Source organism: Osmerus mordax, chromosome 5 (assembly GCF_038355195.1).
Source record: "Osmerus mordax isolate fOsmMor3 chromosome 5, fOsmMor3.pri, whole genome shotgun sequence".
Lineage (NCBI taxonomy): Eukaryota > Metazoa > Chordata > Actinopteri > Osmeriformes > Osmeridae > Osmerus > Osmerus mordax.
Window position 1 is genome coordinate 16,800,579 of NC_090054.1, and position 27,634 is coordinate 16,828,212.

The 27,634-nt window shown below is 38.9% G+C and overlaps 7 protein-coding genes and 1 long non-coding RNA gene across 8 annotated transcripts; 3 read left to right on the forward strand and 5 right to left on the reverse strand.

Moving 5' to 3' along the window:
* Positions 1–199: 199 nt before the first annotated feature.
* Positions 200–4,169, reverse strand: cacul1 (CDK2 associated cullin domain 1). Its single transcript, XM_067236425.1, has 8 exons — positions 3,759–4,169; positions 3,411–3,537; positions 2,834–2,936; positions 2,626–2,721; positions 2,316–2,418; positions 2,122–2,211; positions 1,887–2,025; positions 200–1,720 (listed from the first exon to the last, which is right to left on the reverse strand). Exons 1-8 carry the CDS (start codon positions 4,057–4,059, stop codon positions 1,678–1,680), a joined length of 1,002 nt encoding a protein of 333 aa, XP_067092526.1. The 5' UTR covers positions 4,060–4,169; the 3' UTR covers positions 200–1,677.
* Positions 4,170–4,425: 256 nt separating this feature from the next.
* sirt1 (sirtuin 1) lies at positions 4,426–9,104 on the reverse strand. The gene is made up of 9 exons (XM_067236975.1): positions 8,690–9,104; positions 8,153–8,275; positions 7,783–8,021; positions 7,549–7,701; positions 7,287–7,434; positions 7,126–7,205; positions 6,844–7,027; positions 5,848–6,390; positions 4,426–5,612 (listed from the first exon to the last, which is right to left on the reverse strand). The coding sequence occupies exons 1-9, from the start codon at positions 9,102–9,104 to the stop codon at positions 5,293–5,295; spliced, it is 2,205 nt and encodes a 734-aa protein (XP_067093076.1). The 3' UTR covers positions 4,426–5,292.
* Positions 9,105–9,823: 719 nt separating this feature from the next.
* dnajc12 (DnaJ (Hsp40) homolog, subfamily C, member 12) lies at positions 9,824–11,440 on the forward strand. Its single transcript, XM_067235759.1, has 5 exons — positions 9,824–9,984; positions 10,155–10,233; positions 10,422–10,561; positions 10,680–10,818; positions 10,921–11,440. The coding sequence occupies exons 1-5, from the start codon at positions 9,907–9,909 to the stop codon at positions 11,001–11,003; spliced, it is 519 nt and encodes a 172-aa protein (XP_067091860.1). The 5' UTR covers positions 9,824–9,906; the 3' UTR covers positions 11,004–11,440.
* Positions 11,441–11,626: 186 nt separating this feature from the next.
* Positions 11,627–12,991, forward strand: cox5b2 (cytochrome c oxidase subunit 5B2). The gene is made up of 4 exons (XM_067235760.1): positions 11,627–11,784; positions 12,230–12,300; positions 12,475–12,574; positions 12,772–12,991. Exons 1-4 carry the CDS (start codon positions 11,688–11,690, stop codon positions 12,882–12,884), a joined length of 381 nt encoding a protein of 126 aa, XP_067091861.1. The 5' UTR covers positions 11,627–11,687; the 3' UTR covers positions 12,885–12,991.
* Positions 12,992–13,080: 89 nt separating this feature from the next.
* Positions 13,081–21,069, reverse strand: herc4 (HECT and RLD domain containing E3 ubiquitin protein ligase 4). Its single transcript, XM_067235758.1, has 24 exons — positions 20,944–21,069; positions 19,982–20,249; positions 19,715–19,874; positions 19,493–19,569; positions 19,176–19,397; positions 18,855–18,946; positions 18,607–18,737; positions 18,367–18,527; positions 18,184–18,260; positions 17,878–17,993; positions 17,731–17,790; positions 17,428–17,539; positions 17,154–17,343; positions 16,244–16,416; positions 15,967–16,086; positions 15,670–15,768; positions 15,410–15,577; positions 15,168–15,311; positions 14,868–15,034; positions 14,675–14,741; positions 14,503–14,585; positions 14,126–14,309; positions 13,885–13,987; positions 13,081–13,796 (listed from the first exon to the last, which is right to left on the reverse strand). The coding sequence occupies exons 2-24, from the start codon at positions 20,205–20,207 to the stop codon at positions 13,588–13,590; spliced, it is 3,141 nt and encodes a 1,046-aa protein (XP_067091859.1). The 5' UTR covers positions 20,208–20,249; positions 20,944–21,069; the 3' UTR covers positions 13,081–13,587.
* Positions 21,070–21,625: 556 nt separating this feature from the next.
* On the forward strand, positions 21,626–23,242 carry LOC136942788 (uncharacterized). Its single transcript, XR_010876637.1, has 4 exons — positions 21,626–21,725; positions 21,941–21,994; positions 22,373–22,453; positions 22,555–23,242. It is a non-coding gene; the product is annotated as an uncharacterized lncRNA (long non-coding RNA).
* A 211-nt stretch (positions 23,243–23,453) lies between these two features.
* On the reverse strand, positions 23,454–24,861 carry LOC136943015 (androgen-dependent TFPI-regulating protein). Its single transcript, XM_067236140.1, has 5 exons — positions 24,691–24,861; positions 24,296–24,427; positions 24,103–24,204; positions 23,849–23,964; positions 23,454–23,752 (listed from the first exon to the last, which is right to left on the reverse strand). Exons 1-5 carry the CDS (start codon positions 24,841–24,843, stop codon positions 23,593–23,595), a joined length of 663 nt encoding a protein of 220 aa, XP_067092241.1. The 5' UTR covers positions 24,844–24,861; the 3' UTR covers positions 23,454–23,592.
* Positions 24,862–25,232: 371 nt separating this feature from the next.
* On the reverse strand, positions 25,233–26,822 carry LOC136943014 (amine sulfotransferase-like). The gene is made up of 6 exons (XM_067236139.1): positions 26,633–26,822; positions 26,295–26,491; positions 26,070–26,196; positions 25,866–25,960; positions 25,539–25,719; positions 25,233–25,451 (listed from the first exon to the last, which is right to left on the reverse strand). The coding sequence occupies exons 1-6, from the start codon at positions 26,784–26,786 to the stop codon at positions 25,339–25,341; spliced, it is 867 nt and encodes a 288-aa protein (XP_067092240.1). The 5' UTR covers positions 26,787–26,822; the 3' UTR covers positions 25,233–25,338.
* Between the last annotated feature and the right edge of the window lie 812 nt (positions 26,823–27,634).

Below are 27,634 nucleotides of genomic sequence, written 5' to 3' on the forward strand. Positions count from 1 at the left end.
GAGTCCTTGCTCACAGTTTACCAGGACATTCACACACCCCTGGGTGCAAATATGGTTGTGTATAGTACTTGACCACTACAATGAGTAGCTTCCCAGCAAAAAGCTATCATTAGTTGCAGTACATAATGAGCTAGCAACCAAGAATGACAAAGCACTCCAGAAGATGGTGTGTGCACAAAATAATGAACTTACAGGGATTTCCAAGATTGTTTATTGAAATGAGTCAATATGTACATAAATAAGACAATGCAGTGAGCCATCAATAAATCGCCAGAGGCAATCAATAACGACAATCAAGTCTGAGCATCAGATTACATTTAAAACAGTGCAAAAAGCTGTATCAAACATTTCATTCAAGTTAAACATGTAACAATGATTGTTCAGTTACAGTAGCTAGCCTACTGTATGATTATACTGCTATGACAAGAACCATTTACATCAACCAACTGTACAAGCTTACACACAATTTTGCTCAAACTCAAGATGTACCAAAAATTTTCATCAATATGGATCATTAATTGGCTCAGTGACTACAATAGATAGAGCAGCAACAAAGGGAATTTGATATTAAAAAATATATTACCAATCATCCCAATGCATTAAGTAAACAAAAGCACTGTGAATAATCTTTGGCATGCTTTGAATGTACAACCTAGTTTAATGAAATAGTAAAGAAAAACAATTTATACAGCATTTTCAGATCAAGAAAACAGGCTTATACAATTTAGTATAGGATTGGGCAGGATTAGATCGTGCCAATTTTGGAATATCCACATTCAACCCGTTTTTCTCCCACAATGTTTCAGTTTCAAGCAAAAACACTTGTTGTTATGGCCATAACTTAAGCCAGCACAGGGAGATACCCAAAACTCTTTGCATTCACTATCTTTAGCACTGGACCAGCATGTATGAAAATCAGGTTGGAAAAGTCAGGTAAATAATAACCAGTTATCTGGGCATGTTAGATTTCTGGCCATTAAGACTTAGCTAGCACAAGTAAGATTCATCTTATGCCATCATGGCAACATCTTGCAAATCAATTGAATGATCAATACAACTGAATTTCAATCAATGTGTCTGTCTCCTTACTCAGAAAGTGAAATCCAGATCTGTACATATATAAAGATGTGAGAAACTATTTAGCAGCAATGAAAAGTCTTGATGACACCACAACTGACTAGACATCAGGAGAGTCCTGGTTAGAAATCAGGAATTATATCTCAGGATAGTTCTCATCCATGTTCATGTTGTCACGCAGGCCACTCGAAAAACCCAACAGAGGAGAGCTGAAGGCACATACACAGACCCATCTAAACTAGCACCTCACTAATGATCGTGGTGCATGTATCTATCAACAGATGGATAAAAGCACCATTGTGAAATCACTGTGCTTTTTAGAGGAGGCAAAAAGAACTGTCCACCACACAACTATGGCTCAACAGACCTTGGGCTCACCCAAATAGCTCATCCAATCAGCTAATGAATTCCTAGTCACAGTGTTTCATGTTTGGGTTGAGCCAGGCCACCCCATGTGATGACAGAGCCATAGTAAAACAATGCATTGCTATTTTACTCATCATTCAGCCAATTCATGTACATGTATAAGTAAAAGAAGCAGCAAAGGGACTGGATATTGTTTTTCTGTGTATGACGAGCTGAGTACGCCTTAGCCTTACTCTACGGCGAATCCTCACTGGTCCTCTTGCGAGACTGGTCACCTCTGGAACAGGGCAAAAAGCACACTCAAAAAGTCATTCAGAAGACATCCAGTGCCTTCATAGCATACATAATTAATGAATGTGCTGGGATTCAAACATGATCTAGCCACCATATACTGTGGTCATGACCATTATGTGCAGTACTAAAGTCGATCTTGAAACACTGACCTGGAAAAGCCCTTAAGAGAGAGCTCCATCTGCAATTTCTGGTCATGAGCTGCATAGTCAGAGAGCTGAGACTCCACTGCAGGAGGGTTGATCTGAGGGATGAATCCAGAGAACAGGGCAGGAGCTGACTGGGCCCACTCTGAAACAGTAAGACTCAGCAGTCATTATAACACGACAACATCCGGTACATTTAAATACCATCTCAAAACCATATTTTACTAAATAAATGGCTGACCTGGTTTGAGACAATACAATCCTTTAACCACACTAGCCATAGTTGATGGTCTGACTTGAAAGGGCATGGAATGGGCTTTGATCAGAAGTGCTAAGAAAGCAGACAACATATTGTAACCGCAAGGAATACGCAGCACAGTCATGTTTATGTGGTTAATACTACAAGGTGTTATAAAAGTAGAGCAAAGTACTCACGAATCAATGTGTTCACATGTTTTTCTGCAACATGATCAGTGAACAGCTTCATAAGATCTTCTTTCAAGTCTCTATTTAGCTTTGTTTCAATGTAGAACTTATTCTGAAAGGGCAAATTTAAGGAAGATGGAGTGTAAGCTGTCAGACGGCAACCAACAGCTTTGGAGAAAGAGTATGCCATCAACACTGGTCTTGCCCTCAAGAGCTGCCAAGAACTGTGGCAGAAGCAAAATAGCTTATTGATTTTTAAAAGACCATCACATTTTAACAAAGGAACATGCAATAAAATGTTAAATATTTTGATATTTACCATGTATATGAATACAGGAACTATGCATTGAAGAGCAGCTGTGTATTGAGTTAGAGCAAGGTTGAAACTTTCAATAAAATTCTCTGGTGGACAAATCTAAAGACAGAGAATAAATAAGTTATATTCTTTGTTCGTCACCCAACAATATAGAGGTAATTCAAGAATCCAAAACAAACATTACTTCAAGAACCACACCCTTGTTTCTTACCTGTAAGTCTGAAGATACTTGCTGAAGGTGGATAGTAATCTTCGACATCAAGTCTTTGTACAGCAACTCTGAGTGTTGCTGACATACACACTTGTACACATAACTGAAAAAGTTAAAGGGACACAGTCACCCTTAGCCTATAACATGGTTTCATCAAACATAGAACAGCTTTTCTTTCTTTTTTTGAGGGTATTTCTGCTTTAATGGGACAGATACAGTGAAGAGATACAAGAAATGGAAGGGTGAGATAGATTGGAGGACATGCAGGCAATTGCCCAAGCTGGATTGGAACCCAGGGCCCTGCAGTAAGCCCTTAACATACATTTTCAAAAGACAGCTTAAAACCTATCTTTTCACCAAAGCATTTGACTAATTTTTATCTCTGATGGGTTTTATTATTACTTGTATTATTGTTTTTATTGATTTTATGTATGAAATGTGCTATATAAAGTCTCATTATTAATTATTAATAATAATAATAATAATAATATATTAACCTACGTGGTACATGCACTTGACTGGTGAGCCACCAGGGCACCCCTAGAATGGATTTATTTTTTGCAAAAAAATTGCCCACCTGTATATTTGCTCATATGAAATAGAGATGTGGTCCGAGGGGTTTTGGATGAGTAGGTGGTCAATGGCTTTCTCCAGGTTTGGCCAGTATGTGCTTCTATAATCCTCCTCCGTCATAGCATTCATTACTGAACCACACAATGACAAAATAGATTATCAGACAAACAACCTATCATTCCAAGACCAGGGTCCAAGGTGGGCCTGCAGTGGTATTAGCAATGTTAACACCATGGTTACTGGGTCAAAGTGTATGAGCCATAGCGGCAGGTCTTAGCAGTCTTTCCTACTCATATTGGAAAAGACGTGGTTTTGGATGCAATTCCGTCGTCTGTGCTAGCTACAAACTTACGAAACTTTGAGGCTGAGTTCAGAGTCAGTGCTCCGGCAAGAGCTGACGAAGCGTGGCTATCAATGTCGCTGATCTCACTGCTGCTCTCGCTGCTTGAATCTAAGTCCATTAACTTTGAATTACTGGTGCTGCTGGAACAGACCTTTTCATGGTCCCTTAGCATGAGAGGCACCGGTGAGACAGGTTGTGGCTGGGGAGCATCTGACATTTTGGTCCTGAGATACAAGTGGGTTCCGTTCTCACAGTAGTTATGGTTGTGGTCATCAAGTAGGTCAAAGCTGTCTTCTTCCATATCCTCCATGCTGTAGACTTACAGGATATACACAGAAAATCCACATAGAGATGGCTATAAATGGTGGGGAAAGCGACGAATTTAAGAGTATTCTCACCCGCTTGTCAGGTCCGTAGTATTGTGGTTTTCTCTCAAGTTTGTGCGACACTTCTCAACACTGCTTTACGTTTGAAAGAAGTGCAGGGAAACATCAGTCGTTTTGTATTCCGGTGCTGCCCAAATGGCGGACCGGTATTTCAAACAAAAATCGGTGTTTTGATCTTTAAAAAAAAAATTCTCTCTCCTACCTAAAAAATGATATTCTTCAAGAGAATCTGAAATTTTGTCCAACTTAATATCTTAAAATAATGAAATGCAAACCACTGGTGTTGCAATTACTTAATTTTACTTACAAATAGACTTTGAGACACACACACACACCAGAAAGTAGTCGTCTCTAATTCCATTACAACACAGACAAAGATCACTTATAATATTTCAATTAAATGTAATTTAAATGTGTTCTGATGTAAATGATTAAAACACTAAGTTTATCTCACCCTAAAACACAGAGATGAGTTCTAAATTTTTTACGCTTAAGATACTAGGGCCTGAAAGCTCCTCTCAATATGGTGGATGGTAAATAATCTTAGATCAGTCACACCCAGCTCGCTTGAAAGTTAAAGACAACTAAAACTCTGCCATGCAGTCTAGGGGTGTGAAAAGAAAAAAGTGCCATTTCTTAAACAATAAATTCATCAGTATAGTTCTAAGGCTTATTTTGATTTAGAAAACCCTCACTTACTCCTCAGTGAATATGTCCCACAGGTTACAAAGTATAAAAAAACAAGACATTACTGTAAAAAGTAGCTGCCAATGTCATAAAGAAAACAATGCCACGGTTAAATATATTCTTTACAATTATGTGTTTAAGTGACTGAAAGACAGTCAGATTATTTAAGAGAATAATGTTCTTTCTGTATCGATGGTGTTCTTTGGTTTTGGTTGCCGTTCTTAACATGAATTGGCCAGGCTCATTGAGTTGAACTTGAGCTCATTTCCTGGTAAAACAAGGACCTTCACCAATCAAACCATCAGGAGACAACAAGAACGGAATTTATCCAAGCAATTACTTTCTGCCCATGGGGAGTGTTGTCACTCAATTTCATCTTTATGAAAAATGAAAAGGAGGGATGGGGGTTCAAAAAGCATACAAAACATATAAAAAGACAATTAGTGCTTTGTGGACATGGTATTTCCATTTTAAAGGTTTGTGGTGCTCTTAATGTTTTCAGCTGTACTGTTTGTCTGCACACTTAAAGTGTCCTTATTGGCTTGCTTGTGTGGCTGTGTGTCTCTGTGGCAGCCCTCTCCCTCCACTGCTGGCATACTTGGCTCCTCAGCCTCACTGTCCTCATCCTCTTCCTCATCCTCCTCATCCTCATCCTCCATCCCATCAGCACTGCAGCAGGAATCCTCACTATCACTTCCACAGGAACTAGATGTCTCATCTTCAGAGTCTGAGCACACTTCAGCCCCGTGGAAGATGTAGTGATTTGGTGCTTGAAATAAATATTGACTTTCTGAAAGGAAAAAGACAATAATTTGGGGTTGAACATCAATTAACAATTTGGCTTAAATTTCTTTCTCAAATTTTCTATATTTTATTTGATTAAAAGGAGAATGAAAATGTACTGAAGATGTATTAAGTCTAATGGGAACAAGATGGTAACTATAACAGCCTTATATTTTATCTTTCAGTTTTAAAACAACATTGCTAAAGGTTACAAGTTTTTAATATTACTAAGAAAATCTTACTCTCAAGGCGCTTGCTGATTGGACTGCGACTGACTCGACTCATCCAGCATCGTCTGTGAATTTCACGATTAAGGTTTTGGTCATTTAGTCCCTCTTGTTGTTCCACTTCTTCTGGTTGTGGATCTACTGTCTGTGACTCTGACCTGCCTAGCGTGTCATCCTTAAGACTCTGGGCTTTCGGACAGGGTCCTGGTGATACTCCTGGTGATAGTTCAAGAACATCTTTGCCACTCTGTGTTCCACTGTCTTCTGAGGACTTGACTTCTGTATTTTGTTGCTTCTGTTCCTCTATCTGCTCACTGTGTGTAGAAGGCAAGGCCTCACAAAGTGGTTGCTCTGTGGAGGTGGGTAATCGAGGGGGTTTCTCTGTAATCTCATTGAGTCTTAAGGTGTTGTAGCACAGTTGTTCAAAGTCTCCTGCTAGTCGGTGACAGAGCTCATTGATGATGACATCACAGTCGCCAAGAAGCTCCACATCGAAGTTGAGGTGAGGCAGCTGCTCCCTATTGATCAGGATTTGAGGCACTTCATGAGGAATAGAGTCTGAATGGAGACAGAAACAAGGAGTGCATGGTTTTAAATACAGGAAAATAAACTTTTTAAACTCAGACTTTAATAAATCCTTAGATGTACAGTTCACATCAAAAACTGTTTCATGTAGGAACACATTTCTTTCTACCCAACTTCCTACATGAAACTGCTCACAACAAGGTTGTGGATCATCTTGAGTAACCAAGTCATGCTTTCTGGAAAGAGACAGCTATATTGTCAACTGTATATTTGGGCCCTTTGAGCACCAAAAGATAGATAAAGAGCACTAAAAGGTAAGAGAAATATGTATTTCTTATTTCTTGGTTGATGTTAAGTTTCAGTTTGTTTGATTAAAATGTTCTACATTAACTTCTTTCATGAATTTAATTGCCACAAATAAAATCAAAATAATTTCTCCAAACCTTACTAAATAAGGTTAATAATAATAATAATAATAATACTTACTTGGGATGAGTGCAACTGGTCGCACTTTAAGTGAGGACCCTATCACAATAAGGAGGTCTACTTCATCTTTGTCTTGCTTCATTGCTCTGTGAAAGAACTCTGGAAGATTCTCTCCAAAGAAGACAATATCAGGTTTCATGATTGCCAGAGGGATGTCAGGACACCGTGGACAGTGAGGGACAACCTGGAAGACAGATTTCAACAATCAATGATGATTTAGTGTGATGAATACCACCACACAGAATATATGCATTTCTTCAGAAATATTTATTGGGCCAGTACCTGATTAAAGATGTCTTCTCTTACAGCCTCACAATCAACTTTGTGTTTACAAACTAGACAGGATGCTGTTGCAAAAGACCCTGAAAACAGTTGGGGGGGGGTCAAAAAGATGGTCCATAGAACATTACTAAAGTAAAACAATTTAAGGCCACATAACTAACCATGACACTGAATAATTCTTTGAACGCCAGCCACTTGTTCCAGGGTGTCAATGTTCTGAGTATAGTTTCGTAGAAGCTTCCCCTGCTTATCCAGCATAGATATAAACTTGTGACAGGGTGATGGCTGGAACTGTCCAGGGTAGATCTCCTGCAAAACACAGTATTCCAACCCAAATTTTAATAATCTCAAATTAACCAGTATAGAAGTAAATGTATTCTTTACTGGTTACACATTTAATGTGTCGACGTCAAGTCCGCAAACCTTGGCAAACTTAAAGAAAGGTCTTGGGTCTCTTCTGAAGTACTCTATATCAAACATTGCTTGAGGGTCTGGAAGATCAGGGAAGTCCACGGCAAGTCTTGCATAGATACCATCCCTCGACCGGAAGTCTGGTATACCACATGAAACAGACACCTGAGACAAAACAAAACAAATAATAAACCTCAACATCATAGCATACACCAAAAAAACATGAGACAAGATTAGACTACCTACCCCAGCTCCAGTAAGCACTAGGATCTTTTTGCTTTCATGAAGTAACCTGACCACGTCCTCCAGTGTGTTAATATCTTTGCGCTTCTTTCTTTTAGGAGGTTCTGAGATGTTGATGATGATTTGCCATAGAGTCATGTCATCCAAGTCGGGAGGAAGCACGGTCTCAGGAAGCAGGTCTTTGAGAATAGTTCTTGGATCAGTCTCTCTCATGATGTGTTGCTGAATAAAACTGTAGGACCCTGATGAAAACACCATCACATACACATTTTTCACTCAAACCATAATTATCCATGAGCTTGATATGAACCATTTACTGCAAGGAAATTAATGTTTCAAGTCATATTTGGTAGTCTACTTAACAGACGTCTACCTATTTGAGGTTGCGGGGTCCAATCACTGGAGCTTGCATGGGAGGACCTGTCATCATCCTCGTTGGCACAGTCGGAGGTGGCAAGCCCGTTGGGAGAAAGAGCCCCGTCTCGACCAAGAGATTCTGCTCCCCGAATAAAGATATTCGTTATTGAAACAGTGACAAATGCAATGGTGGATAGGCGTAAAATAGATCATATCCGTCTAACTAGTTCAATGTGTGCTTAAAGTAGAAAATGTGGCAAGATGTTCTGTCCCAGGAAGCTTGTTTGCTAGCCTACATCTAGACAAGCTATTAGTACACCGGCAATAACGTAACCGGAAAATATGCCGTTAAATGAGTGCAGGAGAGAAGAAGGGGAAACTGGTTTAAGATGAAACTTTAGCCAAATTCCAGTTTCTCTAACTTCAGTCAACATACATGCGTTTAACTAACACACCTTAACTAACATTACATCAATTTAGTTAGTGCTACATGCTAGCTCAATTAATGCTAACGTAACTTGCACAAATAAGTAAGTCAAAAACCTGGACTTGCCTGCTTGCTCCTCAGCTAGTCCATCTACAGTTGTTTTGTCCACTTTTACGACTCTTCCGCGAGGCTCCAGTACCATTTGCCCATTGTCTGCGCCTAGTAATGCTGCTGGGGCCTGCTCTACCGCCATCACCGGCTCAACCCCCCTCTCCTCTGGCCGCGCAAGAGCCACCTCCGCCCAACGCTCACCAGCCTCTGCTCCGCAAATCACTTGTTCCGTCTGAACGATTTTCAGCCCACATTCAATTGCCATGCTTATTTTCTGTCTTTTAGAGACTGGTTCGTCCATATCAGGAGTGCTAGAACAGGCTCCAACAAGAATATTCTCCCCGTCCGCCATCTTCAGCTCATAAAGCCGCTGTGGACCGTGGTGAAAAATTCTTCCGTGGTCGACAGCTGGGTGATTTAAATGGCGCATGTGATTCGCTCGCCATGAGTAAAGTCATTCGTTTTGTATCAAAAGGGCTCGAGTTAATCACATGCTTGACAAAACCGGCACGTGTGGGCGGCTAAGTAAAATCAGAGATACATGTGTGTTGGTGGTACATTGTAATTGATCCCATGGGAAGATTGAATCCAAGTAACAAATAACATCACTTCAGGTAGCATTATACTAATTACTGTTAATATATATGGCCACGGACTTTCAATAATGATTGCAATAAAATAGGCTACTTATCATTTGAAGTGGAAATCTCTGATACTAAAGAATTAAAGGTATTAACTTGCTGATGTTAGCCTACCCGTCCATACTTCTAATCAGTAACTAAACAAAAGCGGACACCAACCTGTCCTAACTCCTGAAATGCAATGGCAACCAAGTGCACCGCGGGGCACCCCGGGAATTCACTTGTCTTTTTCGACTTGTGCTCACTGCCCGAGTCTCGCTCATGTACGCAGATGACGTCAACCATAACAATATAATGTCATGTGGTGAAAATTCTCATTTTGTGTATTTTTTTGCAAAACTCTTGAGTATGTGTATTGCAGGCACAACTAGCATTCTAAAATGTGAATTGTGACAGCTTTACACATAAACGAGTAGATATAGTCGATATCTCAATTATAGATTCTGCTGGGAGGAAAAAGGCGGAGCTTTTCCATTTTTTCTATTCAATTGGTCAAAAGATGAAAATACAGCCCAATCAGAAAGACCAGCCGAGTTTCCAGCTACGTACTTTGTGAATCTAGACGGATTCATTTGGACCCATATTTCTGAAATGGATAACATTTTGAATAGCAAGCCCGATAACCTAGAGGATTATTACGGGTTATTAGGGTGTGATGAATTATCGTCGGTAAGAATTGCTTGCCTGTTTGCTTTTAGCTAGCAGACCTGTTGATCTGTTTGGCTAGCTAGCGAAAATTGCTGGCACTGTAAACTAGACGAACTGATAGCTAGTTATGCAGCTATAGTCGGTCCTTAGCATGGCTGACACTTTTAAATAAAAAATGTTTTGTCTTTCAGATGGAACAGATAGTCAATGAATACAGGGTCAGAGCCTTGACATGTCATCCAGACAAGCACCCTGATAACCCAAGAGCAGGTAGGCAGGCCTAACTAATAATTTGTGTGTATGGTTTTGTTTGATCTTGTCCTGTCTGTGCCATTTTGAGTGAGTTTGTGGATAATCCGTTATTACTAGATCCTGCTAGTATGACCTGTATTTTTGTGTGTCAACGTAAATACAGTTCTTCAAGCATTAATAAACAACTTGGTGTCACTTCATTTTAGTTGAAGATTTTCAGAAGCTGAGGGAAGCCAAAGAGATTTTGTGTAATGAGAGCAGCAGAAAAATGTATGACTTGTGGAGCAGAAGTGGAGTTACTATATCGTTCCATGACTGGCAATCTCTGAAAGACTCTGTAAAAACGGTAGGAAACTGCATACAGAGGCCCCTTACAAAGAAATATGGTGAATTTAAAAATAAATTCAGTGATGCTCTAAAAATACTTTATTGATTAATAGTATGTTTTTGATAACTGTTTTCAGTCAATGCATTGGGCTGTTAGGTCCAAAAAGGAACCAATGTTAGAGGACTCTAAGTCAACATTCCCTGTTTCTTCTGAAGAGGCAGACACACACTTTGTATCATCAGATATACCCTCACCTGGTGCCTTGCCATCCCAAAGTGAGTATAGACAAAATAGTGAAAATAAATTTACTTTTGAATTATTCTGGAAATGTATAGAACAGTTATTGTACCTGTAACACAAATATCTCTAATATTTAGGTGATTGCTGCCATCGCCGTTTCCGCTGGGCTGCTGATTCACCTTCCAGTCTTCTACAGAAGTTCAGAAATTATGAAATCTAACAATGACAACAAATGTTACACTCTCATAGCCAGAGTTGAAGATTAAATGTAATTGTGTCTATTCAATTCTTGATTTGTGGTGTCCTAGATACAGATGCTGACCATGGAAGTGCATAGCCTGGACAGACTGCACTGTATTTATTTTTGTATGGTAAATAGGGTTATCATCACATAATATCATGGTTTTAAATCTGTATACTGTGTAACTATGTTCAGTACTATGGCCTTTTAATTACACAATAGGCTAATTGGTTGTTGTAGCTATGTTTATAAAGAAAATAAGTATTATCTAAAACTGAAATATATTTGACCCAGGGATATAATGTGGTTTTCATGAATATGTGCCATGCTGTATTATTTGTTCAGTATTTTGTATTCGGTGTGTGCATATTGCTTTGAATGTTTTGTCAATAATGTTATAAATGTAATATGATATGCTCTTGATAGTGCTTTCTATTTCCTTAGTAAGGCATCCTCGAATTTATTTTTGTTTTAATTCCAGATGCGACGTAAAGTGCGGACAAATCTTTCGCCACTGCCATTTCATTGGTCAATATATCCGTCTTGTAAGTAGCGAGTGGACCATTTGATACGTCAGTCAGTTCGCAAACAAAATATAGACTGGGTAATTTAAGGCCAGCAGGTTGTATCAGGACACAAGCAGTAGGCGAAAGTGAATTCATAATGGCAGGCCGATTATTTCTTCGTACCGCAACATTGCAACTAACAAGATACAATGTTGTGGCCAGATCACTGCCACGCACCATGGGCACTCTGAAAGGTGAGTGGGTATTAAAAGTTGATTGGGAACATTTTGTTAGGCTATCTTAAATCTGTCACTAACTTACACACAACACTGAGAATATCTGTAATTGTACATTTTGCGACAAAGTAGTCTATTGTCGCGGTCCCCAACAACTGCTCTGTTAGTAGCCTAGTTAAATAATATATATATATATATATTTGTAGTTAAATACGCCTAATCAAGGTCATTTGGATTTTAATTCGTTGAAGGCCCGTTCAATAGACCCACCTCTTTTGGCACTTCGCATGTTCGCTTGTGCCAAAGGTTCTCAACAGAGGGCATGAGTATACGTGCAGCTTGTCATAACAACACTGTACTTGACTCGGGAGTTTTGCCAAGACACAATGTAAAGTGCATAATATGGTTTGAAATGCGTAATTACCAAGAAGATTTGTAAAATCACAGTGTCATGTCTTTTCAGGGATTCCAACCGATGAGGAGCAGGCTACTGGTCTGGAGAGACGTGCCTTACAGGCACTAAAAAAAGGAAATGTAATAAAACGAATCATGCTAAACAAATAATGTAGTTTGATAATGTAATGGATTTATATAGTACTGTGTTTATGCTGTAGTAACAAGTTTTTACAAAATGTATGTTGAGTTGTTTGCTTTTCCCAATTAATAGAAAGGCTTTGCAACTTAATTCCAAAATGTGTCAAAACGCAGGATCCATACAGCATCCTAAAACCTAAAGTGTATGCTGGAACTAAAGAAGACCCTCATATTGTTCCAAGCATTGGCAACAAAAGGATGGTTGGCTGCTTATGTAAGTGTCACTGACAAGTAGCATTATATAGCATTTACCGTTTTAGACTTGACATGTCTATGGATATTAGTATAGAATTATACTATAGTTCTCAGACATTTAAACACCAAGTTTGAGAAAGGATTCCATATCAAAGTAGATATTTCACAATAAGTCTGACAGTAAGATTACATAAATGATTACCTCTTGATCAACAGGTGAAGAAGACAACACCGCTATAGTGTGGTTCTGGCTTCACGAAGGCAATGCCCAGCGCTGTCCCTCCTGTGGGTCCCACTACCAGCTGATTCACCACGAGTTGCCCCACTGAGACCAAGCTGGCTGTCACTGGACCAGGCAAAACTGCTTCATGTACTACACCCCAAAGATTGTGTGTTCATTGATGAACATTATGTAATTAAAACACTATTTACCTGAGTGGTCTGGCAATTGTTAGTCATGAGAACACATACAAATTAAGTCTGCTATGAAAATAAATGTTACCACTACACTATGGCACAATAGTGCATAGCTGTAATTAAGGTTTATTTGTGGCTAGTTTAAGGCTTACAGCCAAGTAAAATCACTCAACATCTAAGTCAACTCTCATACATATTCATATTGTATTTTCATTAAGAAATACAGACTGATGTTGATCATGAAGAACACTAGCTTTCATCATCTGAGCTCAGAGGTTTAAAGTATCAACCAGTGCTTTGGCTTATTTACACTAGTTTATATTCAAACATGAATACAAGTATAAATATAAAATAATGTGATTGTTGTTGGTTGATCTTGGGACAAGCTCTGTTAAATACTGTGATGGTGTGAAAAGAACTTGGATATCAAACCCAAGACGTCTTCAAATGAAAATCTGCATCAGTACAGCACTGTTACTGTAGGTTTGTTCCTTTACACACCTCTTGGGACTGCTACTGTCTCAAAACGGTTTAAGATCAGTCAGCAACGACAAATGTGCATGTGATCACCACAATAAGTCAGTGGGAAGAGCTACAGGCATTTTCTTTGTGCCATTAGGCGAGGTTGAAACCTTGATTGTGATCTATAGCCTGGAGAAGCTTTTCAGATAGTGTCTCCCGTCGGCTGTACTTGGGAAGGTCTAGCAGGTTGAAGCAGGTGTGTGCCACTGGCAGGTATTGCTCCCCTCCTCCCGTGGGCTGAATCACAAGCTTCAAACTTTTCATGCCAAGGATTGGGATGCGATCACTTCCTGTGAGAAACACTGAAGACAATTCAAATGAGTTACAATTAAGTCAGATCTTAAAATAACTAATAGCGTCCACATGAAGGTACTGTACTACAGTACTTACAGAGAAACTGCTTTTTCTTTTCCAAAGGAAGGTCATGGAACACCTCCCAGAAGAACTTGATGGTAGGGTGCTCAGCCCAGTACTCTCCCTTATACTCTGTGCTCTACAGAACAAGGGAGACATGAATCCGTATTAATACAAACCCTAACTCGGGTTTGTAGTCTTTGTTAGCATGCCATCTTACAAAAGGCTGTAAAACTTAAGATAAATTCAGAGTAATATTCACAATATTTGTTGACACCTTTTCAAGTTCTTTCCAGTCGTAGTTGGTGTTACCAATGACCATGGCCTGCAGTTCATTAGGCTGGAACAACTCTAGAACCTTCCCTCCACACACTTTGTGGAACCCCGCAAAGAATGACTCGAAAAGTGAAGCCACAGACCGGTTAAAGATGTAGTCCACGTATGCATTCACAAACTCCGGCCTGAGGAGAAACATTTCTTTAATATGAACACAGTCACGAGAAAGGGACCATGACAAATAAGTAGCCTGGGGGGGGTATTTCAATATATCTATGGTCTTGTCCATCTATTTATTTATGGTAAGTCATTACAGCCCCCATTCATATCTGCATAGATGTATAAAAAATACACATGTATTAAGAGGTGTAAACATACCTGTTTGTGTTGTTCACACAGATATCTATGCCATTTGGAATGAGTTCCAACACCTCAGTGGCACCAAAGTTTTCCTCAGTAACCTGAATCAAGTTACAAACAAAGGTGTACCATCAACAAATCCCAACACCTCATTTCTACTAAAGTGATTCTTCGTTAATGATACACTCACAGTGAAATTCAAGCAGAATGTGTCTTCCACATCATCCTCTGAGTAGTCCAGCAACTGTTGTAGACTCCTAATTTCCAGGAGAGAAGGCATCATATTTAGAAAGTAAACAATGCACTCTACTGTATGATCACTCTTATTTGTGGTGGGTTCACTTAGTTGTGGAGCAAAACTACATATTGACGTTGGGGCTAACCTTCCTACATCTGGCATTAGCTCTTTAAGATCATCCAAAGTTGGGTTCCTCTTTAAGAGCTTCTTATAAAGGGCCACTGGAAAGTGGAGCTCCACAATTGTGAGGTTGTATATGGCCAACCCACAGATGACACCGATGAGGTGGAACAAGTCAATGTCCTCAAAGGTCTGAAAGCATCATCAGTGCATGGATGAGAATTAGAAACACCCTTTCAATTAAGCACACAATAAATACTTTCAATCATGCTTTCACTATACTTGGAATCCTGTCAACATTGGACAAAAGTGAATATGTACATACCTTGTTTGCGAACCAAATCAAACGGGACTCCTCATAGTATCTGAACATTCCGTACTTGGGGTCCAGAAGCTCCCTCATGATCATAAGGAAGAACTCTTTCCGCACACCACCAGCATCAACTGCCTCCTCTCCAACAAAGATCACCTAAGAAAAGCACAAAATACCATTCTTTAGCTTCAACTGAGAGCTCTCTTATGATTGTTTAGTTTTGGGATGTGACGACAAAAGCAAAACTAGCAAACCTTAAGGGGTTTCTTGTAGTCAACATTTTTGGACTTCCTCAGGACCTCCATAGTGTCTCCAACAATGTTCTCCCGGCGTACGATAAGGATGAGGCACGGGTTGACAGATTCCACCACCGGCAGAAACATGGAGCTGAAGTTCTGTCGCTGAGCCTGGTCTACTGCCATCTAGTAACACACCAAAAGAATAGAAAGAAACAGATGATACATAAGTGACTTTTAAATACGCATGGATTCTACTTTTTATTCATAGTCTTTACCTGCATTTGTATAACAGCGTCAGTCTGAAGCAGGGTGGTCTTTGCCTGGGCATCAAACACAAACGGGTACCTGCACAGGGTGACAGCACTATCCTGAGCCTGAAGACGGGGAAGCAAACATTTAGTAGACAGAATCATTTAGATGTCATAGCATTATCAATGTATACACCAAAACAACATTTAATTTAATGATTAAAAAAGGTCTGTATGGAAAGATTGTAGAACCTTTACCCTTCCTGTGGATCATTATCGCTTGCATTCCAAAGAATTTACAACCAACTATGCAAGACCGCTCACCACAGAATACATATGCTGCTGCACCCATGTGATGTAGTCGTTTCTGATGTCTATAAGGTCATCCAACTCATGAATGTAGAACTTGTCATATTGTATGATATGGCCAGCCTTCTCATTTACCTACAATACAAATGAAAAACTGCTTAAATCTGTACATAGGTTCTGCTAGAGTAGAAAATACAAAAATATCTGTACAAAAATATTTTCTGATGATAGCTGACACAATACATAATGTATTCAGGAGCACTGGAGACATTTGATTGGTCTAGATACTCACAGCATGAAGGACCTCTAGGAGTTTGAGGGATGTGTCCAGAAAGCAGGTGAGGACCCTCTGCTCTGAGTGTGGGATCCCAACCTTGTGCATTCTGAGAAGGTACACCACCACATCTTTGTACAGTTCCACTAGCCTCTGGAAGTCTGGAGACTCAAACTTGGACCACCAATTACCTGGACCAGAACAGACATATATAAAAGGCAGCAAAAAAGAAATAATTCAAAATAAATGAGAATTTTGATATTTTTTGTACAATGAATAATGTCTCATTATGTGTAATGTCTAAACTGCAAGCTATTTTATACAGCCGTGGCCAAAAGTATTGGGTGCACATACATACATATATACATTTTGTGTTTGCAAAGGTTGCTGGGTTGGAATAAAATGACTGCTAATATAATTTCGGTAAGTCATATCATCAGCACGGGGGAAGTGTGAACTGGTTCTAGCCAGGTGAAATCACTATCATTCTGATTGGATTTTAAGAGGAGATAGCCTGCTGTAAAAGAGGGGACTATTTGCATATATTGAATATTGTATTCCAGTATTCTATAGAAACATGTGAAAACATTTTCCTCAAATACTGAAGTAGCAAACTTTGCAAAACACAACATTTGTCATTGCCAAAACTTATGGCCATGACTGTACAGTTGTTAGGATTCTTTAGTCACTTAGTCACTGGTTTTAGTTATCATTAGTCAACAAAAAATTTTGAGGTGTCCAAATTGGCCACAGGTGCAGCTAATGGTCTGTTTGTTTAGAAAATCCAGATTTTGAGTTTGAGTCTTTTGTTTATGATTTTATTCTTTGCCAACAAAACTTTAAAGGGATATATTTTCTTCTTTAATGTGTAATCTCATGTTATATTTATCACCAATGACAATAGAAAGAATTTAGAGTCTAACCTCACCTAGCACCTTTAAAGGAGCCTCTTTAAGACTGATGAGGGCTTTGGCAAAAGGGATTGCGAGGGTCACATATGTGTTAAGGTCACTGAAGAGAGGACATTCTGGCAGTGTCAGGTAGAGCCTCAGAGCTTCTATGTCTGGAGGACAGTTACTCAGTTTGGGAATCAGATTTTTCTCCAGGCTGGCTGCAATCTGACAAGGGGAGACATAACCATTACAATGTAAAAGGTTAAAGGTAATGTGTTAGGCTGGTATTGTATGGTCTTAAACACTAACCTGCTGAGTTATTTCTGGGTAATCATGTTGAACAACTCTGTGAAATAGGAGGCGTGCCAAGTTCATGTCCACCCCTGAACATTTACCGTTTGTGCAGTAGTGATCTGGATGGCTGTACAGAACACACATTCATTATGGTTATGCAAATGGATAATTTTATCAAGCTAAAAACTTTGAGAACAAAATAAATACTGAAATACTGGTACAAAGCACTCCTCAGCAAACTACTTTTCCTCACCAAACACTGGAAGTTTGACATTAAAACTATTTATAATCAACCTTCAACTGACACAAGATCCTAACCTTGTAGCCAAGAAGCTCCCGTTGAAGCAACTTGCTGAGGAGAAAACAAGGTCGATTTCACTGCAAGAAATGTTAGATAGACAACATTAGAATCTTTAATTTCTTCTTATGCAAATATAAACATATTTAATGTAAGGAGAACTCTACTTGGAGATCTCTGGTTGGAGTCTTCCTTGTGTGTGGCTCAGCCACTTCTGGATGAGATCTGGAGTCAAGGTGTAGATGTGCCTGCGAGGGTCCTCTGTCTTTACATTATTAGGGCCCTACAAATAATTACAATAAAAATTAAATGTTGTCCTCAAACATGTTGTTGTTTTTTTATGAACCCCAACACAGTTTTCTATATAGCACCATGCATCTATTGTATATCAACATTAATATTCTAACACCTGGTAGTGGGTCTGAGCTGACAAAGATACTGATTTTATGTGTACCACATGGTGTGATCCTTACATTCAGAGTGCTATAGTGGGCAAAGCTCTGGTCCCCTCCTGCATAGATCCTTACCACATAACAATCCTGCTCAATGTCTGCAACACAAGGGTTGGGTTCATTTTACTTAATGCTTTATAACCACATTCATATACATTGTAGATGTAAATGAAATATGTTGTGGTAATCTATGCTAAATCAAACCTGTGTCGGAAGGTGTTGGGCTATTGTAGGTCACCCATGGGCCTTTTACCGTGGCAGGGCTCTTTCTATTGCATGAGGAACGTGTACCCAGCTGCCCATTTCCTCCAAGGCCAAACGAATCTATCTTTCCAGACGAAGGGATGAAAGCCAATGTGTGCTGCCTTAGAGGGATACAAAAAATAAACATTACTCAAGTTTATATAATTGAATAAACGTTCCTAAAACAAATAAAGAAATTACCTTCCACAGGCTATCTGTGTGACTACATTTCCCATGAGCTCAAACACCTTCCTGGGGTTGATCTCATGATTTGTAGTGTTGTGTCCCAGCTGGCCATACCCGCCTGCTCCAAATGTAAACACGCCTCCTTCCTACAAACAATGTCAAAGAAACTTTATTTTCTTTACTAAAATAGTTGCAGAGCATGAATGGTGGTAGCCAGTTGCAGAATCAGAAATCATCATCATCGACATGAAACCTTTAGTTACCTTGGTTAGTGCTGCTGTGTGGTCCTCGCCACAGCAGATATAAATGACTCTCTGTGACCTAAGGGACTTAAGAAGGGCTGGAAAATGTCGATCTGAAAATTGACAGTTTTAAAATAAATGTATGTCCTTAAAGGGACAGTTTCCTCTAAATACTGTGTCTGTAGTTGATTACTTTCTGACAGTTTTAGCACATTTTGGTAGTTAGAAAGTTTTGGGCCCTGTGGTAAATCAATTACATTCAGCACCACAAAGGCATTCAAGAAATTATGAAATGATGATGAATAAATGGTGACGTATGGGTTGTTACTTAGTCTGCCTTACCGTTGTTATCATTGAGACCAAGTTGACCAAACTTGTTACGACCCCAACCAAAAACAGCTCCTGAGAGAGTAAGGGCAAAGCTGTGAGCACCCCCTGCTGATATCTGAGCAAATGGAATTCCCTGTAAAGACTGGATGATTTGGGGACTGGAAATGCCTTGACCATCCATTCCCAGTCCTAGTTGTCCAAATCGATTTTGTCCCCAAGAGTAAATTTGACCGCCTGAGCAAAGAAACATTTTTTAGTTGGCAATAAAATATTTTTGGGAACATGAAGGAACTGATGAAAAAGGCATTCATCATATTTATCTTCCTTACCTCTGGACAAAGCATGGGAGTGTCTATATCCACAAGCTACCTGAGCAATTTGTACATCTGATAAACTCTTGATGTTTCTGATGTTATAGGACAAAGTAAGAAAACAAAGGGAAGTTATTTTTCTGCTTCAATTAGAGTGGTAGAAGAAGAAAAAATGTCTGTCATGCTGATACATGTTGTGCTCTCACCATCTCGCATATATGCAAATGTTTTTAAACTTACCTAGGCACACGGACACATTCCTCAAAGTTGTTAAGGCCCAGTTGTCCATCCGATCCCGAGCCCCATGCAAATATTTGTCCTTTGTCATTTAATGCAAGGGTATGAGACTCGCCACATGACACTGCAACAATGTTTTGTGCATCTAGCGACACAACTTGCTCTATGGGAGTAAAAAGACAAGTGTTTAAGTCATTCCTACTGCACTCTTTGTCAAACACAGAAGCTTTATAAGAGTGTAAGCAGTGTCAAATATGTGTATGGTATTACCTGGTTTCTTTCGAGACTTTTCATGTCCCAGCTGCCCTAGGTCATTGCAGCCACAGGTGTACACTGTCCCATCACCAAGCAGAAATGTGGTGTGCCTTCTGCCACACCCTACATCACAAATCTGCTTTCCATGAAAAAAATCACATCTTCTTGGCTCCACCACAATTTCCTCATCGATTCCTCCTAAACCTAGCTGACCAAAGGAAGCATTTCCCCAACACAACATTGCAGTTGCCCCCTCCTGGCCAGGTCACCAGGATTGCAGTTCCTGTAGAAGTTGCATATGAGTCAAAACTCAAGCCAAAACAGTAATGGGCTGAATGCTGACATCAGCAAATAGTATTAAAAGAAAACAGCGTCATAACGTACTTGTAATATACAGAAATCTCAATAATAGACCTAGTTTGAACAAAAATTATCATGTTCGATGTGCTAAACTGATACAATATACGGAATACATGTAACTGAGAACTATCCTTAATCACCCTAGCTAGTAGCTAACTACTTACTGTAAAGATGAAAGTATTATTCGCCAAGATATAGCTACTAAGCTGTCAGCAGCTAGCTAGCTACTTGTCAGACAGTCAGTAGATACACATCAGACAGACAAATTGGTATTTATAGCTAATTAGCTAGTTACAGTAGTGTTCCCTTGTTCCAAAACTAGCTAGTACCGATGCTAACCATCTACGTTATCTAGCAAGCTACAATACTCAGTAGCTGTAGCTACAATCAGAAGCTAGCTATGTCCAGTCATGTAGACGAGCCTAGTTTTAACTAGCTACAACCTCAGGTAACTAGAAATACAATTGGCTACGCTAGGTAGCTAGATACTTAGCTAGCGACCTGAGCTACTTAACTACTGAGGTAGCATGACTAGCTACTGCTACATCACTGCTAGTACTAGTAAGAGATCTAGTGCTAGCCCTCCTACAACATGTGTCAAAATGGATTCAACTTACCTGTTGCTGCAAGCCAGTAAAAAGGTAACCTACGTCAGTTATTTTTCCAGAAAATGTATCCACATTAACGAGCTAGATGACGCTTTTAGCAAGCTTTTACGCTAACGTTAGCTACTCTAGCTGTTGTGAACACTGACTGTGAGTTGGAACTGGCAACTGCTTGCACCAAAATAGAGACAGTCGTGCACGGTCATCTTAAAAGGAACACACACGAATTTACTGTCATTTTCTAGACTAGAGTTCCTCGATTTTAATACGGTGTAGCCCTATGGAGAACGCTCACCGGGGCGGAGTTCCCCCGTTTATTTATAATAAATGTCACGTTTCACGTTTTTTCCTACAGGTATGTTGGAACGCTTGATCGTGCTCTTCTTGAGTTTCCTAGTGGGCTATTCCAAATCCTATAAAGAAAACATTAATTCTATGGTGTAATGACCATAATCTGTCATAATGATCGATCTTATTTGAACTGTTACTGCATGTGGTATTTTGGCCAACAAACATAAACCCTCATATATACCCTATTACATTTTAAATAAATAAATTGTCCCTTGGTGCGTTACCAGACATACCGTACCCCAGATTGTATCTTTATTTAGTAGTAAAAGATCATGTGACTGGCATTGTTGCAGTTTTTGTTACCACTCCTATCCTGAGAAACCTGTATTGCATGTTCTGTTCAGCGTCAGTAACTATACCTCAGTAGACTTTACCACATACAAAAAAGGAACACACGAACAAGAGAAGAACACAGAAAGAGACCTATGTTGTACATGTTTGGGGTAAGAAAATCTTTCCTGATCCAGAAGAGTTAGTGTGGAATCAAAATACATGGGAAGATACTTTTTCAGTTCAAATCTTAATGTGTGTCAGGGACATCTTAAGACTTGATCCTATTAGTTTCATCAGTTTTGTAGGTAATCTATTAAGATTCTTGTATTCAGTTTTTTACAAATACATTTTATAGCAGTATAATTGTGTATTTGTATGTCTTCAGATTATCATTGGCCTAATCTTTATAATCTACTGCTTTTCAAATGGCCTGAAAGAGGTGAGTAAACCTTCTAATATAGCATACTTAAAGATTTTAATATTGTTTGGAGTACAAATCCCTACTATTAATTAATTTACTGTTGATCAACATTATGTTTTTGTGTTGTCATGAATTAGAAATATATTATAGATAAACAAAATAGTTTAAGTTGTCAATAAATGGAAGTTTAGGACTAAATATAATCCTAAACACATGAACATTTATGACAAAACAATAGAGGGTGTCTTTCCGAAAAAAAGTCCTTGAGCGTTTTACCATGTAACACGACATATGTCCATAAGTTTACCTTAAACTTGGGACCTAAAACTTGCCCATTCGTGGCAACAAGTAGATCATCAGAACAGTCTGATAGACCTCCCGACCTTTGTTTTTTAGCAGCAAAATGCCTTGGTGGGGAAATGTCAAGGTAGAGGTGGTCTTCCTCAATCACCTGAAAGTCTGGCCAACAAGAAAAAGGTGGAGTTTTGTTGTTGTTGATTTTCTGTCTTTTTAAAGATTGTGGTGGCTCACATTGCGCTTGTATGAACTGGATAATGACAGTAGGATATTTTCTTTAGCAGAAAGACTTGAGTGATGAAGATTTTCACTTGCTGGCCAAAATCTTGTCAGTTGGATTGGTGGATGCAGATCCCAATTACCTCCACCATCTCAAGGGGTACAGAGACCTGCGCGGGGCCTCTACCTGAGCGAGGGTTCTGCAAGATGGAGTTCTCTACAAAAATCTGTTTTTGTTGAAATCTTTATAAAAAATCATCCCCAAAATATGTAATATTTCTGATTTCACGTCAACTATTCAGCAATGATGATAACAATATATAACATTATGTGATTGCGCAATGAGGCACTTGTGGACTAGTGGTATACTGCAGGTCTGTCAAATCTTTAAAAATGTATTTATTTAATTATATTTTACTATGAGGATACAGATAATACAAAATGCAGAAGATTATGGTACATTTCTTTAGAAATAAATTAACATGATTACTATAAGATTGAGATCGAGATAAAATGCATTCAGTGTACAGTAGTTCTCAGCAAATGGTTTTGTACAAGGACCCTCCCAAGACAAAACACCCAAGATCATCAAACTCTGAACAAGCCTTTTCCCCATGTTTGCATTTACTTTGTTTCTTATACATTTCTATTGTCTTTGTTATAATTATGTAATTGTACAAATAACCAAACCCTATTCCTGTCATTTATTCTGATATTGATTTGGATACTGTAATTAAATTAATTTAAATCAACAAGGACTTCTGGATTTATTTCTAGTAGTGAAATACCTTTGGTCGAGTGTCAGACCATCACTGTTTCCCACAATTTAGTGACACATAGTTGTTACATTACAGTACATGAATAGTAGCAAACAAAGTTATGCTTGATCATATTTCTCTCTGAAATCTTAGTTACTGTGGGGTTACACAATCCCATTCATAGGTCTGAATTCAGATGAAAAAGATTGAACGGTGAAAATGTTCATGTTGTCTTAAGCATCATCTTATATTTACCTATGAAGAAGAAAGAAAGTGAAATAAGTGGGGGTGGGTTCATAATAATATTATTTTTTGTGTCTGACTGTATTGCTGGTCCTGCCATCACTTACCCCAGACTCTGCTGTTCACTGTTTGTCCCAGCAGATAGAAGAGTGTTACTACACACATGTTGAAGAAGAAGAGACCTGCAATACCAGTTGTGCTAAAGAGTCCAAGAAGAGGGTACACCCAAATCCCAACTGACAAGTACACCCATATCACCCTGAAAAACAAGTTTGGGGACAGAGGTGTAACTTCAGTTTAATAACTGGCCAGTTGTAATGTTTATCAGTTGTTCGACATGCTGATGATTACTTACCAGCTCAAGTAAGCCACACCCACAATTCCCAATGCAGCTAAGCCATTTTTAGTCTTTGGGTATGTGTGGGGTTGTACCAGTATCTCTCCAAGAAGAATCGGCAGAACAAATGAGTGCTGAAAACATAATTTTTAAGTAGTTACGTTGATGTTTTGCAACACCTCCTGTGGATTTTCCAAGTTTCTGGGATATACTGTACACTAGGCACTGCATTTATGTGAAATCACTGAGGATTATGGTCAGGGGATACTGACCATAGCATGGTTCATCCAGGGGGGGAAAAAAGCATCCAATGAGGCTGGGTAGACCAGCTGCCTGTCATAGGCAAAGATCACCCAGAAAACAAGCACTACAAACTGAGTACAGTGGAAAAAAGAGAAAAATATATTTGTGTGTTGAAGATATCTTTCTGATCATTTTCATTTAAAAGTCATAGTGTTTGCTCACCATGCCTACAGGGAAGGCAAAGACAGCGAAGAGGAGGTCTTTACATCTGGTAAGACCATTGCGTGCAGCAGACTTTTTTCCAGGCTGAAGGTCACTTATAGTAGCTAACCCAAAGAACACCATCTGTAATATCTGAAATTTTGTTTACAGAATATAAAGTTTAAATAATTACTCGAATTAATGACATTAATGACCAGTGCCAATATCCTCAACATCTGAATGTCGATTAACAAGAGGAATTATGTTTTTTATTTTTTGTCTGTGATATCTATTGTTTTTGTTTTATATATTGTTTGAACCAACTGAAAAACACATTAGGCTGCCAAGATAAATTGTTAATATTAAATAAAATAGAATAACAATTTCAGCCTCTGAAACTAAATGAAAGATCTTACCAAATTTAAGAAGGTAAGGTACTTCCATGGCCCACCATAAACAAATATTCCAGGTGGTAATTTTTCTCCATCCTTGGCAGCGAGGGACTGAATGACAAATGCATACCAGCTGAAAGCCAAAATGTGGTAAACTGCTCTCAACATTGCGCTCATGTTAATCTATGGTTATATTAATGTATTTATTAAAATGTTTTATTTTGAATTAATGCAAGCTGTTATTATACAAGTTCTCCACTACTCCTCCATGTGCTAGTAAAAGTGAATGGGAATGAGTTGTCTAAGAAAGACCCTTTATTGAAAGATTAGTGTGATGTAGCATGGATTTAGAAGGACATTCGCCAGCAGCAGGGTTACAAAAGCACATTCCAAGACAAGAGGCCCACTGTTCCTGATGACGTATGGGGCTTTCAACTTTCACAACCAGTCAAGATTGGCATGTGATTAGGAGTCATGTTCACACACTGCAAACTGTTTGGTAAGACAATTCAATTCATGAACCATGAAACCAGGTAGGACAGTTTTTCATGCATTCAATAAAATGTTGTTCACAAAAAGTTACATTTAATCCACAAATAACTGCAGAATCCATCCTTTTCATCGCATTGTATTTGTTTAGCTTTGGGTTAGGCACTATAGATTGAAAACTGTTCATAGGTCCCAAACAAACTCCAAAGGGAGACCTTTCATCTTTTCTTTGTAGATCTTGTCAAACTTCTCATTCTGGGCGACAGTGAACATGGTTTTCCAGTCTCCAACTTTTCCTGGGAAGACAGAACAGTCACGTTTGCATATTTCAACTGCATTAAAATCAACTTAAGTGAGGCATGTCAATTTCTGTGAGCAGTCACCTTTTCTCAGCATCCGACCTTTACTGCTGTCAAACAGGTCTGGAGACACTGTGTCCAAATTGGCATTTGGAGTTAGTTGCATGTTACTGAAAGAACTCTTTTCAACAATCATGTTCAGCGTTTCTTCGTCAAAAGACTTCTTCAGAAAGGTTGAAACCTTTACAATTGTTCTTTTGAGGTCCTGTTTCAAATTTCGAAATTAAATAGTCAAGAAGCACTGTTTACATTTTGTACAATATTCAAAGTTAATATTTTCTTATCAAATCTCTGAAGTTCATAAATTAAATAACATTGATGTTTTAGAAGAATGTTTTGTACGTGTCTTGCCTTCTTCATTTCTTCATAAGTGAAAAATAGCATGTCAAAGTTGTCCATTTGGCTATACCAGTCCTTAACATGGTCAAACCAAGAACTGACAAAAACTATATTAAGGATGAGAACAAGTGATAAACTTCTGGTAAATTATTTATTAATGTACTTTTGTGTATTATTACTGACCAATAATATGTGTGCAGGGCCAAATAAACCCACCATTTCCCTCCACAAATTCTTCCAGAAATGTGTTGAAATCTTCTTTGTCTTCCAGGAGTCTACTGACATTGTGGAAGTGGTAAAATGATACTGCCACGTCTTTGGGGTTTCTTGCAAAGTAGATAATCTAACACACAGAGTAAGCATATGTCAGTCATGACAAAAAGGCAATGAAGGAATAATCATAGGCTATATAAACAAGTTTATAACTACTGTATCACGTACCTTTCCCCTCTTTCTTAACCCTTGGGGTAGAAGACTAGGTAAAAGGTGAGAGGCAAACAGTCTTGGTAAACGTGTTGTACTGTGATCCATTTCTACCTCTATCCATGGTACAATTCTCATGGCGTGTTTATTGTGATCTCCCACCAATTCATCACTGTGGAACATTAATGCAAGAACATACTGCATCCATGTTGTCCCTGTTGAATGTTACAGGACACAATGAAATTATTTAGTGCAATTTGGTTAGCATGATGCACATGTAACGCACATATCTAGGCCCTAACAAATATTTAATGAAGTCAAGAATCTTAAGATAACAAGTAGAAATACAGGTTTACCTGACTTCGGATAGGTAATGACAAAAATGTCACTGTCCTGGATTTCTATTTCCGGCAGAGAATCAAGATAACTTTCCTTGTGAACATTCCTAATACGATTTAAGCCTTTATAAGACAGCAGTCCAGGTTTAAACTTAAGTGGTTCCTCTTCCATTTCTGGAAAAATACTGACTGAAGTTGTGACTGAAAGATGAATGGTCAACTTTAGTTAATGTAAGTAAGAGCAACAGAGCAAAGGTTGAAAATGCGAAGGTCAGTTGTGAATTGCTACACAAGTCAATGCCCAAGTTTAGCCAAGATATACAAAGGAAATCCATGTATCCAAACCATCTCAGCATGTTAAAATATCAGGTTTGTTTAATGTCTGGGTTTGTAAGAAGAAGCCCCCTCCCATTAAGAAAATGTGCATATTCATTAAACAAACTGTCACAGTGAGCTGCAGGAGGGTGGAAACAAGCATGGATAGACAATCTGTCAAGGCAGGATTTTCTAGAAACAAAGTATTTATTTCTCAAACAGGTACACAGCGGAAATACTCACAACACAAAAAGGAACCAACAGGGATTGACAATGGAGCAAACATACAGTACAATGCAGGGTAATCACACATGGACAACAGCTGGTTGATTGGAAGGTAAATCAGGAGGTGTAGGCCAGGGAGCCATGAGAGAGCGAGACAAGACCAGGACAGGAACACACCCAGGAAGTTCCTACTGTACTTTTAGTGTAATTGCACATTGTCTTTAATTGACATTGTCCAGGAACTGGACAACTGAGTCTGTTCAGGTTGCCTGCCCTTGTGTTCACCACCAGAGGTCATAATCTGCCAAATTCTAATCACACCCACCTGCTTTGAGTTAATATCACCACCTGTATATAGATCACCTAATGTCCCTGGGTTAGGGTTAGTGAACCTCAAAAAGTGCAAGAGTGTACCTGTATAAAAAGCCAGCAACAATAATATAATTCACAGTGAGTACAAGAAGTTAAATCAGTTACAAC